The following is an 18,405-nucleotide window of genomic DNA, read 5'->3' on the forward strand; positions in this document are numbered from 1 at the left end:
ACTTTACTTAAATCATCAATAAAATAAATCTCAAATTTAGCCTTTGTTTTAAGCCTAACACTATAATTAACCTAAATCTTAGTCTTAACTTTATCCCTGACCACTACTTGATCAGTTTTACCATAACCCAAATCTTACCTTAGGTCAGCCTTACCCTTAAAACCAGCTCTAGACTAAATCGTAAACCTGAAAGTAACCTAAACTCTAATCCCAAATCCAAACCCTTACGTCACGGGTTAGTTACAGCTACAACTGCACTACAGACTGCGAGTATCCGAAACACGTTTGTATTTCGTGTTGTAATTATGTTTGTTTAGCCAGTCTCCAAATGGCATCCGGGGGGATTGTCGTAACATAATCGCTCTTGGCACAGAACACTTGACTACTGATATTATTACCACCGTTGCCTGTAATATTGTAATGAGACAAATCATCATACTCCTAGACGTAGGAGCTCCGATGGCGCCTTCCAGAATGTATTATCTTGGAAAGAACAGCATGACACATTACCGTATTGAATTGTGAGGTTTCTGTGACAGGGGTACTGTACGACTGATTGGAATTCGAAGTTTTTACATTTTCCTTATCGATATCGGTGTCAGTGTTCAATTTCACTGCGTTTTGAGAGAATCAGAAAAAAAAAATCTGTTTTCACTGTTACGTCTGGACTGAGGCGGCGTTCGCTGTGCTTCAGGATATGTTTCTATTGAACGAGCAAATTAACATACTGTGGGTTGGCACATATTCAAGTCTTGTTTTAAAGCGCTTTTAGCATTATTAATGACTGCCATGCAGAAACCTACTGCCCCTGCTACTCAGAAAGTAGAGGTTTATTGACAGTTGAGATATGTACTCTTGATTTTCGGTGTCAGGGATTTACATCACAAAAAAGCTTCACAGTTTCGGAGTTCGTTTTTCTCCAAGACTACGAGGTGAGGCAGATAAATTAAATGAGTCCGACTGTACCCAATTAACCCGGAACACTAATCTTATTAAAGGACGTATCTGCGTTCTTTCTTCCCAGCCATGATCATGATCATCACCGTCGTCACCACAACGCAGAAACAAACGGAACGATTTTCAGAAGGGTTTAAAACTTTAGAGCCTCTTAACTCAAGTTTACATGCGTTTCTGTGCTGAGATGCAGAAATACTACGGGCAGCGGATTTCAGATTCGAAAACGAATACAAAATTATTCGCCTACACTGGTCCTATTCCTGGACTATAATCGCTTTTGAACAAAAGAGCTATGTGTAAAAAGAAAACTCATTGGCGAGCTCTGTGCACAGCGCCACAAAGCCATTTGCAATTTAAAGCCGCCATCACCTATGATTTAAATACATATCACAACAGGATTTTAAACGAATAGGATACTGGAATGCATGACTACATCAAGACCTAAAAATGTGCCACCTACTGCCAACAGTCCTCGCTACAAGGGATTGTGCTGCAGACCCACAGCGGCCAGTAGACGCCAGTCCACATCTGGACCAGATACCTCCTGGGTTTCCTTCCAGTAATCTTTCTACGGGAGCTAAAATGTGAAAAGTCCTCTTTCCTCTACTCGTCCCAGCCAGGATGAAGCTTACACTAAGCGCTCTGGCGATTTTTGTGGCTCTCGTCGGTGTCCTGAGCTTTGTGTTTCTGGTTGTTGCTATAGGAACTGATTTTTGGTACATAATTGATGCGTCGAAGTGGGACCACAACTCTTCTGCTCATCTCAGCTCTCATTCCGGACTATGGAGAACTTGCAATTGTAAGTTATTTTCATAACGATTTACCTATTGCATAATTAAAACTTAATATTTATCCGACTGAGTCATGGGACTGTTAATTAATATTTCGTTTTAAATTTATTTTTTTTACAGTAAAAAGCAACTGCTTGCCGTTCGTAAACCCATTTGGAAATGAAAACCTAAACATCACAGACTCCCAGAAGCAACTTCTCAGTAAGAATCATTTTAAGAGTCTATATTTTTAAACCTGATGCATTTCAACATTCTCAAAACGTTCAAGTAGACCTTTAACCAAACTCTTGCGTATTATTTTTGGTTCTTGCATATTTCAGAATGTTGGTGGCTACTGTTTGTTTTCCTTCCAGTGGCTATTTACTCTTGTAGAAAACAATAACAGCGTGGTCCGTGGCTCATATATTAAAGGTTATAGACATCTGGGACAATTTAATTGAGCTGAATCATTTGCATCGGTCTGAGCAATTTACAGGCTGCGATATTCGTCTGGTCGCACTTCAACCACAGTTAAAGCGCCGGGGACCGGAAAAGAAAAAGAAAGCAAAAAATGATTCGGTCTGGATTGGTTCTAGGTTTTGTTTGCTGCACGAAGAGGACTGCTAATAAATTGCGCTCGCTTTATTGTTGTGCCTGTTTCATATTGTAGCACAGTGAGTTATCATCATCTCTCCGTTCCTTGGTGTATTTTGAGACAACAGCAGATCTCTAACCTGATCAATACAAGCAGACACGCATGTTGCTTTCCCTGTCTATAAAGGGTCGCTGCTATAATTAGGCCGAGATCAAACAGCTCAAGGTGTTAATTGTACGTGAATAGTTCCCTAAACTGCTCGCCTCATGCTTATTTTCACTTAGCACTTTATTATTATTACATTATTTGTTTTTCTTCACAGTAGGTTTCTTAATTCCTTTTAGATTAGGCATTAAAAAGATATCAATTGAGAACTGAGGCATGAGCTGTATTTCTGCACTGATATTTTCTGTTGTGCTCTGTGACAAGGCATCTGCAGTCCTAGTATGGGCAGACGAAGGCATACAGGTTCATCAGAAAGCTTTACATCTTTAATAATTGAAGACATTTCAGAAACGTTAAGCTGTACTTATTATGTGATAAATTGTTTGAACAATCAGTACATTCCCAGAGTCTGCAGGTTTCGCCAGTGGCTGCACAATTTCATTCTCTTGTGCAGACGACCAGAAGTGGTGTGGAGAGGCACATCTTTAGATAGCATACTGTATCTACAGTCAAAATGACACTTCTGACAAAAAAAATGGCAAAACATTTAAGTGGTACATCATGGCTGCCAAATTTATGTGGGGGGCATTTTACATTACCATTGTATTTATACAGCAGGATGGATTGTGTACCTGTAGGTGCCAGTAATGTTGTTTCTATAACAGGATGGGCCACTGAAATAATTGGTGTAATGGTTAATAGCACTTTGAAAATGATACTATTACCACAACTACTCCGAGACTACTTTCTCAATGAGATTTGTGCAGAAATAAACAGAGGATGTGGAAAGGGTCTGATAATTCATGACCTCACACCTTACTTAATTGAAGACCAGGTGAAGTAACAATACACTATTGTGGCCCTTGTTAGTTTGTAAATGTTTTTAAAGGTCACAGTGTTGTAGATGTGTACAGTGTACTTGATGCAGAATTAGAAAAATGTGTTGTCTTAATCCTTAGATTGTGTTCTGATTAATGTTGTATTCATTAATTGCCTTTCAGGCCAATATCTTTTTTGTGCACATTAATGATAATAGATTTTTAAACACACTCAGATAACATAAGAGAGTGTGTATACTGTAACTATACAGATTCAGGAAACATGATGGATTCAAAGAAAAGTAAATAAGACGCTTTTGAAGAAAGATTAGTCTTCTGCTGCAGCCCAGTGCAGTTAGTGTGTATCACCTGCCACCTGCTGTTGCCAGAGTTTGTTGGATATCTGCCCTGACATCTCTCCCAAACTGAGGATTAGTGATGGGACTTGTAATGTCTTCCATTTGCCAGCATTCGTTATCTTTACAGTCTGAGCGGATGAGCTCGTGTGGCATCAGTGCCGATGTACATCTGTTCTGGTTTGGCTAAATTTATGCAATCTTCCTTTCCTCCTATGCATATAATTTTCCTGAAGAAACAGGCATTTCCCTGTTGCAGGTGAGGATCAGCTCTGTAAGCTGTGAACCAAATCTGTAAAAAACAACTGCCAAGGGATGAACTTTGTAGTTGTTTTGTTCTGCAGACATTTAGCACTAAGTCTATCCCGGTCAATGCTAGTTTAAACATTTTCCTGTGTTGTGGTTGAGTAATTTTAACACTGAACTGGTATTTAAACAAAAAAAAAACTCCTCTGAAATGTCAGAGATCAGGGTTTTCATCATGAGATGATTCAGTGCCTACAGAGAAAGGGAAGGAATGACTCTGGACAGCTGAACTGCTCACAAATCAAAGCCTTTGTGTACTCCTGGAAATCAATGAATTTCTGTAGGTGAGAGCAAGGGATTTCGCAAGGAAAAAACATGCTTAAAATCCCAAAAAAAACAACAGGAATACTACTCCAGTTTGGTAAAGAAGTTACCTTTTAGATTTTGCAGGGCCACCGGGTGAAGGTTCACAGATTTGCAGTGCCTGACATTCTTGGCATATCGTTTCCACGAAGGGAAGAACAGAAACTAAATATCACACAAGACAATACGAACGGCTGATGTTTACAGGCACTCAGCTCGTGTGGCTGATAATTAGACAAAGCAGCACATCCCAATATATTTCCTCTGGGCTTAGCTGATTGTAATGAGGTGCTTGAGACACCCACTCTGGTGAAACTCAGAATCGCTCCCTGCTGCCACTCATAGAACAGTATTGAGATCTCCACTCCACGCCATTGTCAGGGCAGCAAATTAATTGTGTGTGTGGCCCTGCACAGGGCAGTACTGCATCTCCTGTCAGAAAGCTTTTGAGATGCGCCATTGCACAGCCTTTTCAACATTATAGAAAGTGACAAACCCAACAAGAAATAAATCACAAGAACCTGGCAAGGCCAGCAGATCAGATCCGTTCAATGCAAACAATGCTTATTAAAGGTGAGAGGAACACCGATACAAGCGTGTCTGTCTGGAGAGGATCGGAGAAAAAATTATTTAAAAAGTGGGATATGTGGAACATGGCCTTTCTCGGCACACGGCTTAAAATTTCGACAATTATTTTAATTTGCTTTTCTTTCTGTTTGACTCAGACCTCTTAGGTCTTTTGTCTTATGCATTTTCATACGCTATAATTAGTCTAGTTTTTTTTTGCTTGTTTGAGGGTGTATAATTAGTGGCTATAAAAAGGGAGCAGCAGATTGCACAGACACAATAGCCCAGTCAGACGTTCCTCATAGCACCCTTTTGGTGTATTGAAGTGAAAGTCGCCATGAGTTACAGCAAGGATGACAGAAAACAGAGAAGCTGAACATTTCCCTTGACCTACTCCCAGGACTGAAACAATGAGTTAATGAGTTAATACTTAATTATCATAAATCTATAATCTTACACATAAAGTTTGAAGCAAGATTCTTCTTACATGTTTATTGTATCCCCTTTATTTGCGGACCTCTGGGTTTGTTTTACTATACATTTATACACAGTTATTTATTTACTGTAAAAGCCTACAAGCCTGTAAAAGCCCATTCTGTTACTTTTGTTTGGTATTTAGCTGTAGCACATAGACTGGAAGTAGGAGATTGACTCTGCTGGCTGCCACACAATAGCAGAACATTACGAATATCTGTGAATCTTCAAAAGGAAGCTGGCTTGCGAAGACGCCATTACTACATGATGTAATCTGATGGATGTTTCTAGAATTTATACAGCCTCTGTACTCAGCTGGGAATTTAAACACATCCTGGACCCAGCTGGGTACTTGAAACATCTTCAACTTCTACAACAGTGCTGAAACCTGAAATGAATTCAGTAACCATAAATTCTGTAACTGTTTTTTTTTTATTAAACACGGAACCTCTTAAAATTCATGCAGGTTCCCTTTAATGGATTATAATTTCCTATCATGTAAGAATCAGTGTGAAACAGTTTTACAGAAATACATGCTTCTTTCAGAAAAAAGGAAGCACCCTGCAGATTACAGAGCATGTCAGTTAAGATCCAGTAAAGTACAATACCTGTGATTTAATCAGATCATGTCTGCAATGCTTTCATCTTCAAATTTAAGAATGAGGGTGCTTTTTAAATGCGTTAAGAGATTAATTGAAACTCATCTATCAATTATAATGTATTCTTTTTTTGACAAAAACATTTTAAAAATTGGTGATAATTATGTTTTCTCCATACTGGTTTCTGGAGAGAACCCTAATGTAACTCTTAGTACAAACCTTGCACTACTTTTTAATTTGCTGTGCAATAAATACCTGACATAGTCTGTGCAGTCTCTACCTATTTCTGAAAATAAGACACACAGCTATTGAACAGATAACCTCTGGGGCCTGGGATGAGAATCACAGATGCTTCACAGGAGACCTAAAAGTGCCTCAAGCTATCTGGCGCTCATTAACTTTCAGAACATATCTTACACAGACATTTAAAACAATAGCTCCATTTTGGAGGCAAGGAGAAGTCAGAGCAAGATGTGCAATACATTACTAGATGTGTTTTTCCTAAGACTTAAAAGGCAAAACACTAACCGCTTCAGGAAAAAAAAAACTTCTAGAATATTACATTGTATAGTAAAAACAGATAGGAATATTAAAAGAATGTCTTCGTATCTATTTTGTCTTGTACTTTCTTCAGCAAGATGGTGGTGCATCAGTTAATTCCATATGATCAGACCTTGTCACTGGATATTGCCTGCAGCTGATCACATCAGAAGGTGCCTGTGTTCTCCGAAGCATTTCAATGGCGTTGTTGGCATTTCATTCCACTGCATCTCCTCACAGTCCATTGAGAAAGATTCCCGCTGTTAGGATTGAAACACGACATTATCCTTACTTTACTTAGTCCTGCTTTTGCAAAGTCTCTCCTTCAGTGCAATTATGATTGGAGCACGTCAAAGTGAGCCAGGGATAGCAATTCTGAGCTCAACAACCATAAAGTCTGCTTCACAACAATCCTGGGAAAGAAGCTTCTTCGACATCATGCCAAGCAGACTGAAATGGGTGCAAAGCAGAGAAAGTGAAGTGCTTGTTCACCGAGTCACAGTGTGTACAGTCCCACCTGGTTCAGAAGATCCACAGACAGTAATGTGTGCTCTAACATACTGCACCTGCTGTGGTGTCACTGAATCTAATCACTATCAATCTTGGGAAGAAAGAGAAGATCGGGTCAGCTGAGGATTTTTTTAATCAAGAAAAGGAGTCTTAATGAAATGGCCAAAATCTACTTGCACTTTGCGTTGTGTTTCCTGAAAAACAGGAAGGGAAGAGAGGAAAACACAAATGCATTTCACATGGACTGATCCATCATTAGTGCGCAACGCACCATTGAGTTCTGGATGGGTGCCCGAGGGAGAAGAAATATAGATGAAGAGGATGGTTACTCACTCCACCAGACCAGAAGCTCAGGGGTTTTGCTTAGCACTTTCCTTTTTTTCATAAAAAGGCCCAGGAACATCAATTGCAAAACCCAAAGTGCGTCTCATTAAGACACGATGAGATGGTTGTTCAAAACAACCTTTATGCTTCCCGATTGCAGTAGAAAGCAATGTTGCCTCATCTACAAGCCTTTGAAAATGACCCCATGGGGAGGTGGAGAGCTCTCCCATAGACATCTAGTGGCTTGAAAAGATACTTGTGCTGCCACTTCAGATGTGCTTGTGGTACATACTGTATCGCACATTGGTTCACCTATTGTGTTGTGTGTTGGAAAAAGTCTGTACTTTTACTTGGTAGAATTTGGTAAAAGAATTGCAAATAAGTGAATCTATGTATGAGTTGTGTTGTGTTTGTCCTGCCTGTTGTGGATCGGCACTCTTGTCCTGATCTGTTTGTTCCTCCATGTTGAGTCAGAGTTACAGAGCCTGTCTCCATCAAGCAGCAGGGGCTGGAGTTTAGGATGCTCAACCTGACACTCATGGAGTAGCAAGTTAGTCTTTCTTATGCCTTTATCTCAGTGTGGTTTGTGTATTGCGCTTTGTCTGTGTGATTTGGAAGTGTTAGATGAAACATTCATGGCAAAACTGCAGTTTTTCTAAATATTTTTGCAGTTCTGCACGAAGGACTTTCAGTAAATAAAATACCTTTTTACACATTCTCTGGTCTGAGTTTTTAGGACTTCTGTGGCCACCCACATGTGGTTCGTTTGTGGAGATCTGCTATCGATCAGCGTTCTCCTAGCCCCTGACACACAGGACAGGGAGTTGGGTGAACAAACCTAAAGACAGTGAAGCCCAAAGACCAGACAAGTGGGACTGCACCACCTTTTCAAGAGCCAGAGAGGAACAGTATGCCCAAGACAGGTCGCACTCCCAAGGCAGGGTCGAAATCACTCTCCACTGGCACTGCCTCCCTGGAGCAATGAGGAAGAATCCAGTCCTAGAGCTTCCATTTCTTGGTCCAGCTTTATTCTTCTCCCTGCAGGATTTTCATCTTCATCATGGCACACTGTCCAAGGCAGACAAGGTAAAAAAAGAATGAGATTAAGCAAGAAGAACATTAAACTCCAAAACAATATCTCACCAGAGCTGAAAAACAGAATGACAACTCCTTTTCAATTTTCAACTTAATTTCCAACTTTACCTTAGTGATGCTGTTAAAGAAGTATTATTTACCCTGCATTCAGGAATGTTGCACGCTTGTTCCTTTAATAAAGTGGACTAATGGAAAAATCAATTGTAGTTCCTGCTGCCTGGATTTGAAACGTCTGCTGCTCTGTCGCCTTCCTGTGCGATGCGACTGACATCAGGGCATCAGTTCCCTACAATCGAGTCTGTTGAGAAGTTTCTTTAGATAATTCTCAGCTAACATTGCATGCAGCTCAGAGAAAAAAAAATATTGCTCTAATATAAGCAAATGAATCAGAAGAACGTCTAGAAAAACAGGGTCTCACAATCTTTCTAACCCGCAAAAACAGCTATTAGACAGGAAATTTAAAAAATCGTTTTCTGCCACCTGCAGCACGAAGAATTATTGACCTGCACTTTCACATTTGTCCCCTAGCCACCTGCCTTAAATAGCACTAATGAGCTGGAAATGTTAAATCACCATCCTCTTTGCAGACATAATATCAAACATGTTAAAGAGATCACTGGTTCTGTAACCATTTGGAACAAAACTAATGATTCTTCATCTAACCCATTAAAAAAAAGAAAAACTAATTTTCAACAGTATTTAAGTCTTAGATTTGGGTTCTTCAAAATGTGTGCAAGTATCTTTTTGCCCCATGCTAGTTTAAAGCATAAAAAAGCATAAAGATACTTTTACTAGCTGGAAATGATCTGAAAGGGATGGTGTGTTAGATTAATACAAATGAGTAAAATGTTAAGGTCTTTAATTGAAATGTTTCCCCTTTTGGATTTAATTTACTATGATTCCAAGTCTAAAATAGGGAGAACGTAGCCAGGAGATCTTTATATAGTTATAGAATAACTAATAGTTCTGGGATAATTACAGGTTAAGCATAACACCAAAATTAATTGTGATTTACAGTATATTGCTTTGTTTGCAGATTCTGAAATAATCCCGTGTCAGACTAGAATATTTAATGATGAAATAAAGGCATTTCCTAGTTAGCTTCATACTCTTAATGCATCTAAAACAGTTCAAGTTGTACTAATATGGAATACAAATTACTACCATCAAAATAACGAAATAGAAGAACCTTAATTCCAGCACATGTGAAAATGACATTTGTACCCACTGCACGATCTTTTTAATGTAGTTAAATTTGTTCCTGCAAAAACAATTGGCTGTCAGACGTCAGAGGTTCTTAGGCCACATCTTAATGATCGGGATAATCTCCTGTGAAAAGAAACTCATCTGTGAGACGATTTACAGCGGTTTTCTCCAGCATTGTCAGAAAGTCCTAGGACTGCAAAACCATCACCTGTTAGCTGCAGATTCATACCACTGCACCTCGGCTGTAAAGAGACAAGCCAAAGGCAAGGTGCGTGAGAACCAGCTCAATGACAAAGACTGACAGTCCCATCTTTGTACTGAAGAAATCCAAAGAGTGGAGAGTAGAAATGTAGATGCTTAACCAACATGTTTCTCTGGACCCTGTACAGTGATGCTCAGTGCAGAAGGACAGCCTCACTGCAGATCTGATCACCAGTACACTGGAATGGCAGGTAGATGTCTATAAAAATAAAACAGGCTCGCTGCTGCTTTCATTGAATACTGTCAAATAAATGTGAAATAGAAACTTCTTAAATTTAATGCCTTGCATTTTCCTAAAAGGCATGTTCATTTTCCTTAAGGGAACCTAGATGATCTAAATCCTGAAATTAATGCATATAATTAATTTCAATGTACGATAATTAACAAACGAAAGAAAAGCTTTTCATCAGGCTATCGGCTTTACCTGAATGACAAGTTCTCTTCTTGGAAATTGGGTGCAGATTTAATAATGGAACAGGTAAAGGTGAGGAAAGAAAAGAGACACCTGCAGAAGACTCCACACCTGAAATGTTTGTGCTTCTTTACTTTTACCTTCTTCTTTACCTTCTTTTTGTCAATCTCAGTATTCAAATCCAGACTGAAGACCTATTACTTCAGCCTAGCCTACTCACACCTTAAATTACAGTATAGCCTGCTGCAGCCATGTCTGCTGGTGCTGCTGTCAATGCCATTGTGTGTCTCTGTGTTGGCCCACCAGGTAGATACTGTACATCTGTTCTGACTAAACTCTCCTATTTTCCTCCCCACATGTCCGGACAGGCACCATCTGAGTTGGGTGTTGTATCACCACCGTGGAGTACTGACATACAGAAGACATGATGGATGGATTAATACCCCCATTCATTTATTTCCTTTTTTTAAATTATATCAAGTTAGCATGCCCAAAGGGGTTGGGCAGCCAGTTGACCTTGGACCCCTAGAGGTTTTTTTTCTCCTTACTAAGGAGTTTTTGGTTCCTCTCCTCCGTTGTCTTCTGGTCTTCTGTTCTGTATTCACAGCATGTATGGTCACTTGTATTGTTAAGCGCCTTGGGGCAACCTTGTTGTGAAAGGCGCTATATAAAAATAAATTAATGGAATTGAATTGAATTCTTTACATTTGCCTGCTCCTTTGCAGCCTGCGCATGCTGATGGGGCTACCCACTTGAGCAGATGTAATCATTATGAATCATGCAGTGACAAAGATATTATACCATTTATGAACAATATTAATAATACAAGAATCTTTTTGTGCTGAAAATGTGGACATTTTTCAGACGACAGGCACGTCAGGGGTAAGCATATTAACGGTCTGTATGCGATTTACCAGACACAAAGGTTTACTGCTGAAATAATAACAATTTTATTTAGGTTTTATTGTTTATTATTTAGTTCCATTTCCTTCCAGGAACAGCTGGATGAGATGCTTGGATAAATATGTTACTAGCCAAGAAACAGATAAGACGGGCTGCATGCCCTCCTGTCATTTTGCAACCTTTTTATTTTTTATGTAAGGACAGCATTTTTGTGCCCATTATTGTCTTTTGATTCTGTTGTTGTTCTGTTATGTGCTGTCTACATCGTGTGGTGTTATCTGCTGTACTGTGCTGTCTGCTGTACTGTGCATATCCTGAGATAACATCATGAATAAGAATCTTATTGTACATGTACCTACGGGAAATAAACTCTTCAATCTATCAACAGACACAGGAAAATAACTTAGGAATTTCTGCTTCACTTACAAGAGCAGGGATAAATACTAATGACATCAACTCTATGCATGATGGGTGCTTCAGAAGTGTCTCTTGTAGAGAGTGTGCAGAGAAGCTTTGATACATCTTGAGTGTCATGAGCGCATTATCTTTCTCCTGCATTCTGCTCTACCATTGTACAGGTTATTACCAGACTTTATTGTATCGACTTGCACAGAAAAAAAAGGGTCATTTTCACAAGTTCAGAGGTCTGCTGTGGTGGCGATCTAGGCTGATATGTCATTTGCTGTCATATAGAACCCACTGTTAGTAGTTTGCAAAGGCAGGTGACCAGAGGCTCAAGGTCAAGAGGCGTGCAGTGATCTGTCCCCACTGTGCTACAGTTTCACATCACTTTACAGCCCTTTTAGAAAAAATGGTGCAGATATTCTTCCTTCTGGCCTGGCCATAACTACCCCTTTTCCTGTTGGAAAGTGGTGTAACTGGCATTATAGAAGGCTTGCTCTCAGTTTATCGTGAATCACAAAATAAAGTATCACTGTTCAATTGAGTTGACGTTGCGCTAAACTAAATTCATGAATGTATCAAGATTCTGAGATTTCCAGCCCTCTGTGTTGTGGTGGTACTACGAGGGACCTGGGCTTGAGTCCAGCTGAGCGCTCTTGTCTGTGTGGAGCGTGCACGTTCTCCTCATGTTTGCAGGGATTTTCAGTCGTCCAAAGACTTGCAGGTTATGTTTCATTGGCCACACTAGATTGTGCCTTTCTGGGTGTGGGTGTTGGTGTGGGCATGTACAGTATATGAGGCTGCTTGTGGGGATTTCTCAATGGTAGTTGGGGGTGTCCTCAGTACTGGCTATGGGACTGTTCATAAATAAATCAAATAAGCGCGATACACCAGGCAGTCTCTTCTCATCTTTTACCTGATGTTCTGATCATTGTCAATACCTTTTCTTAGATGTTATTGTGCGTCTTAAATTATACCTTTAAAACAGAACTTTAAGTTCCTAATTGCTGTGGTGTTGTGTCATTTTAGAATTATGCATGGCTGGTTGCCCGTCCAATTTTCAATAATGTTCTCTGGTCTGTGAGAGAAGGTTAATCAACTCCTTCTGGAAAAGCCAGAGAACTGAAGTGTTTGTGGTCATCCTCTGATGACACTGAACAGATAAGCCTTCAGATTGTTTCTGTTTCATCCTCTCAAATCGAATTATCCATTAAGGCAAACTGGCTGAAATTAGTTTTAGAAAGGCCAAGGAACAGAACATCGCAAACGTATTGTTTGTGGACAAAACAGTATTTGCCATATTTCTGAACAAAATGAGAAAAACTACAGTTATAATGCAGTTAAGGGAAAACATTGTTTTCCTTAGTTCTACATAAACACTCTTTCTCAGGTGATATTTAATTCATATCTTTATAGCTTAAGTGTTTATTAACAGTATATACTGTAGATTTCCTCCTTATAATAAATCATAGGCATGTACATTCTTTCCTGACAGAAAAAACTAAGGTATAATTATCAGGTATAATGTCTTCAGCTCTGGCTCTTTTAATTTAAAATATTTCCTCTTTGGCCACAAAAGGCTTACAGACAACAAACAACAAAAGGCTGAAGTAGCCAGTTTCTAAAAAAAAAATAGCATTTTGTTCTTTTACTTAAAATGAAGACAATATACCTGTTGGATCCTCTGTAAGATTTTCACTTTAGAATTCAGTGATTAAAATAAACTATACCAGTAATGCAATAAAATAATAAACAGTTGAGTTTGGAAGAATAACAAACCATCAATTAAAACCGTGACTCAGTCAAACCATACATTACTTTAGAATCATGTGCCATTTTTGGAGGGGTCTATGCTAAGAATTTAGGTGACAATTATTTATATAAATACCTAAAGAGAGGAGCTATGCGTCCTTCATTAGGGCTGTTTAACTGAATTATGCACGCACATAGTATTTCTGCAGTCTAGGCTTTATTGTGCAACATCATTGTGTAAGTATTTAAGAATAAAACACAGGGCAAAAACAACAATCACTCACTTGGCATCTGAGTTCCACTTGCACCTATGAAGAAGCACTACCTTGAAACATTGCTGTGTCATTAACAGGCTGACCTATAGCACACCACCTTTAATCCATAGCACTGCGTCCCAGGCTGAAGATACCGTACCCTAATATTGGCTGTGGTTTGTGTTTCAGAAATGCACGGTACATTTGTGGTGCTGCTGCCTCTCAGCCTGATTGTGATGGTCTTCGGGGGGATGGCTGGGTTCATCAGCATCCTGGCCAGGGCGTATCTGCTGCTGCTGCTGACAGGATTCATCTTCCTGTTTGGGGGTAAGTGTGACAGGCTGTCTCCCTTACGGTGTGCAGCCCAAGAGTGGACACTTGCCACACAAGGCCCTGCACACGTGAAGGCATGCTTCAAGATCAAACAAGAAGTTAAAACATCTTATTATTAAGTTTGCACAACCAAGAGAACCATCCACTGGTCACTAGTTAGTGAACACCAGTCTGTCAGTGTCCGCTGTGCTGCTGAAAACAAGGTCATTAACACAAATTCAGATCCTTAGCTAATTGAGCTTTGTAAGTAGAAAAATAAAAAAAGCCTTCCTAAAATGAATAACCCCCTCTTAAAAACTTAAAAATAGAATGAAAACAAATCAAAACCCTGTCACAGCTACACCCATCACCTGCCTCTTCCTCACACTTCAGGAACGTCATACTGGAAGCTCCTGGGTGTGCATTTGGGGACTTCAAGGAGGTCCGTGCATTTGGCAGTCTGTCTATTTTAATGGCAAAGAGCTACTGCGTTGATTGCTTGTTACCCAGTATTTGAATCAAGGGACGTTCCTAGTCACATTTCACCCAGCCCCTGTGGCACAGTTCCTAACCCACCCTTCTGTTCTGCTCAGCCCTCATCACCCTGGCTGGAGTCAGCGTCTATGTGGCCTACTCAGCCGCAGCCTTCAAAGAAGCTTTGTGCCTGTCGGGCAGGAAGACCCTGGAGAACATCGACATCCGGTTCGGTTGGTCCTTAGCTCTGGCCTGGATCTCCTTCATCGCCGAAGTCCTTACCAGCCTCGCCTTCCTGCTGGCCTCAAGAATCGTGGGCCTCAGACGGAGACAAGAGCAAGGAATATGAGACCCGTTCTCCAAGGGGGGAAGATAATCAACTCTGTGGAAAAATGAATCCAAGAGTGAAACACTCTGTGACCGTGGCACCGGGAAACACCCATTCAACACAGCTGCCACTTTAAAAACCATCACCAGACAAATGTTGGTTTTAACATTTTCTTTTGCTACGACAAACAACTGGGTTTCTCTAAATTTCGTTTCGCATTACATGTATGTACAGTATCTGCCCAATTTGTAGTCATCTCTTTTTAGAGGGAGAGTAATAGACGCCCTCACCCCACAGGCCGTCATGAAGACGTCTTTGACAGGTTCCGGCTTCGCAATGCCTGGTAAGAGCTCTAGCACACGATTGGAGGATCGTTATCACTGACGTCACCGCAAGCCCGCGGTAAACCTGCACGGAACGGGCTGTCTGACCAAACCTCAGAGAGCCCTGGTCGGTGAATCACATCCATAACCCCCAGGTTCCGAAAACGAGTAGGTAAATACATGAGCTAGGCTGATTTTTAAGATTGCAATGCAGTTTTGAAATTTGAACCTCTAGAGCTTGCATAAGGGTATTAAAATGAAACCAACCGATACACGCGTAGTCGATCTATTGAAATTTCTTATTAGAAAACGCCGTCCTAATTCAGTGGTTCATGTGGGTATGCGCCCTCGCCACTGCCGCCTCAGGTCGGCCCCCCACTGCTGGGGACTCGAACCCGGGCCTCCAGCGTCACTCAACAGGGACCCAGCCAGTTGAGCTAAAGGGAAATCTAGCTCAAGGGAAGGCCCGTGACGTCACCTCGCTGGTAAGCCGGCTCGCACAACCTGTGATGTCGGCCTTATGCGTTACACTACACTTCACCTGCTGTTGCTCTATACGTGTAATTATCCTGTCTTGTGCACCAGAACCGAGTGCTTTTCACGACTCGGTTTTTTGAGAAAACAGATATAGCTTGGAAAGCGTAATTAACAGGGAGTTCTGACACTCATTTTTCAGTGTTGTCGCATTCGTTTTTATTATACATTAAGCTCATGGTGTTTGCAGACGAAGGCGCTTCTGCGCTTGATTGAACACCAGGCAACTGTGATTTAGAAACACAAGGATGCAAATCGCAATGGTTATTTCCATGGAGGAATGCCACTAGGAGTTTACAAACGAAGGCTAAAAGATGTGAGCTGATTCCGCCTCTGTCCGTGGATCATGATAAAACAGTCCGAACGTTTTCAGCAACGTGCACTCATAGATGGTTTAATTTAACAACCACCCTCCTTGCACATTAACACATCCAATGTATTGTTCAAACAAACGTGACAATGGATCTTTATGTGCCTCATTTATTTTTACATCCTGTTCTTTAGCACATAAACCTAGTAAAAAAACAAAACAAATCTGAAACTGCATTATCACTCTTTCAGTAACGGAAATAAGAAATCGGTTAATATGACCCAAGAAATCAATTAAATCAATCTGTTCTGCTCATCTGCTTTTAAGGAGCGCATTCATAGCTGCTGTAATAAATTAAAGACTTTAAAATATGTTAGCCATTATTTTCGAAAGGAACGCCTACACAGGCCTGTTTACAATCCTATTAAACTGCAGATATTCCCATGGGTGTAACTGGAAAATAAAACCCTAGCTATCCGCGACGCTTCTCGTTTAATAAGTTAACAGAAGACCAAGTAAAACAGCATTGTAAGTGAAATAAAGGACTGACTGTTGGGTTAGATTGTACACGCAGAGGGAATCAATAGGACAGTTGCACTGTCTGTAGAAACTAAAGCATTCGACAGGGATCAACACAGGTCAAAAACGTTTAGTCTCCAAACTCTTGCTCCGTCAGACCCCGATATAAAGCCATTCCCCATCTTATTTAATGGTGTGGACATAACCGCGGCCGTGACTGAATTATGGTGAGGAACACATGTGACTCGCATCCGGTGAGTGAGGTCAGCGGGCCAGGTTTGCTGGAAATTTGTCGATTTAGTGTTTTTGTTGTCAAAAAGAAGTGACTAGATTTAAGAAATTGCACCGTGTTTCAGGTCGTGGCTGTTATTTTACTCCTCAGCCTCTCCGATTACGTTTTCCTTTCCTGACTATTCTCTTATCTAGTCCTGCTACCATACATACAGGACCAACTCCGGAATCTCCTGAAAAGACATGCTTTCGGGTTACATTGTACACGCAGGGAGAATTAACATGGCTATTGCAGTAGAAACTAAAGCACTCGAGTGGAATCAACACAGGTCAAAAATTCTCGGAAGCAGGGCGTTTAGTCGCCAAACCTCTGCTCTGACATAAAACCCTCCCCCATCTTTTTTTTAATGGTGCAGGCAAGCGCTGCGGTCGTTCTTCTATAACAACGACACCGTTACAAAGGTTTTAAAAATTGATGTTCCATGTTTGCCTGAGAGCAGTATAACATACTGTACCATGTGCTGGTGCTGTAATTTGTTTGCATATTTTCCATGTCCTGGATATGTCATGCATATCCGACATTTCCAAACAGTAAGGCTTTGGAAAGGCGAAAATACTTTATGTCCCTGTACTGTGATGGGACTTTGTTACGGTTTCGTGCAACGTTAAAAGATCCTTAGTGTGCGGCTTGAGTTTTTAAAGTAGTTTATTGTGCAAACTACAGAACAGATCTTTTCGTTTATACTTTAATGTCAGCAGTTAATCATGGAGAAGGAAATACACCTTTTGCGTTATCAACGCAATGATCATCTTTTTAATCAAAGGCGACGTGATAGCTGGCAGCATATGTTGTGGTCTCCATCTCTGCCATAGTACTGCCATATCAACTATGATACGGCTGTAGCAATTCCTGAATACGGTATATCTTGGTTATCTGCCCTTTTCTTTCATTTGTCTCTGAACGCTCATTCCTATCTGCGTAAAACCTCTTTACCTCCACGATGCATACTTTGCTAATAAATATTTAAAAATATTTCTCCTAGATAATGTAGATGAAATCCTGCACTTTCTCTCTAATTGTCCTGTGGAATCTGTCGGCAGCATTCATTGGCAAAGCGCTTAATTAGAAACCAAGCATTAGCTGAGTTTCAAAAAGATGTGGCAGAGTGTGTCATTTACACTGTTTATAAATTCAAATAAATTCAATTTCTCTGTTGAATTAAGTTCTGAGTCCCCTTCTTTAAAAAAATGCCAATGTTTTTTCTGCCTGAAACAAACTGAAAAGGAGAATTCAAGAGGTAGATTCAGACTATAAAAACAACTCTGTTTCGTCAGGTGTATCCGTGAAAAAGTTTCACTTCCTATTTTAACATCACAAGTAAACAATGTATACATTTGTAGAACTAATGTACGTTAAAAATATCATTAACGTCTGAGCAAACGTTGAATGGGGGTTTGTAGATTTTAAATGTGCTGCATGTTAGCTATGTTTGAATACTGTTTATTGATTACAACCAAATGAAATGCTATGAAATTTAAAACAAGTTTAATTATCTTTACAAATATGTTATCATTTTCATATTCATGATGCAGAAAGGTGTCAGCTTCAAGCGAAATTAAGTTATCTGGCTTCTGGCTGAGACACAATATACTTTTGAAATCTGATGAACCAGGCTCTGCAGTTAATCTTTGGTCTTAAAGGAGGCGACACACAATACTTGCAGTGATTGCTCTGCTCTTGGGACAGATGACTGTGGATTGTGTTACCGTTTATATCTGTAATATAAGAATAATAATTGTTTTAA

General features: G+C 40.2%; 1 protein-coding gene across 1 annotated transcript; it reads left to right on the forward strand.

Moving 5' to 3' along the window:
- The first annotated feature begins 461 nt into the window (after positions 1-461).
- On the forward strand, positions 462-17,819 carry LOC102697514 (transmembrane protein 114). Its single transcript, XM_006637299.3, has 4 exons — positions 462-1,756; positions 1,869-1,949; positions 13,759-13,896; positions 14,475-17,819. The coding sequence occupies exons 1-4, from the start codon at positions 1,579-1,581 to the stop codon at positions 14,702-14,704; spliced, it is 627 nt and encodes a 208-aa protein (XP_006637362.1). The 5' UTR covers positions 462-1,578; the 3' UTR covers positions 14,705-17,819.
- Positions 17,820-18,405: the final 586 nt, after the last annotated feature.

This window comes from Lepisosteus oculatus, chromosome 19 (assembly GCF_040954835.1).
Source record: "Lepisosteus oculatus isolate fLepOcu1 chromosome 19, fLepOcu1.hap2, whole genome shotgun sequence".
Taxonomy (NCBI): domain Eukaryota; kingdom Metazoa; phylum Chordata; class Actinopteri; order Semionotiformes; family Lepisosteidae; genus Lepisosteus; species Lepisosteus oculatus.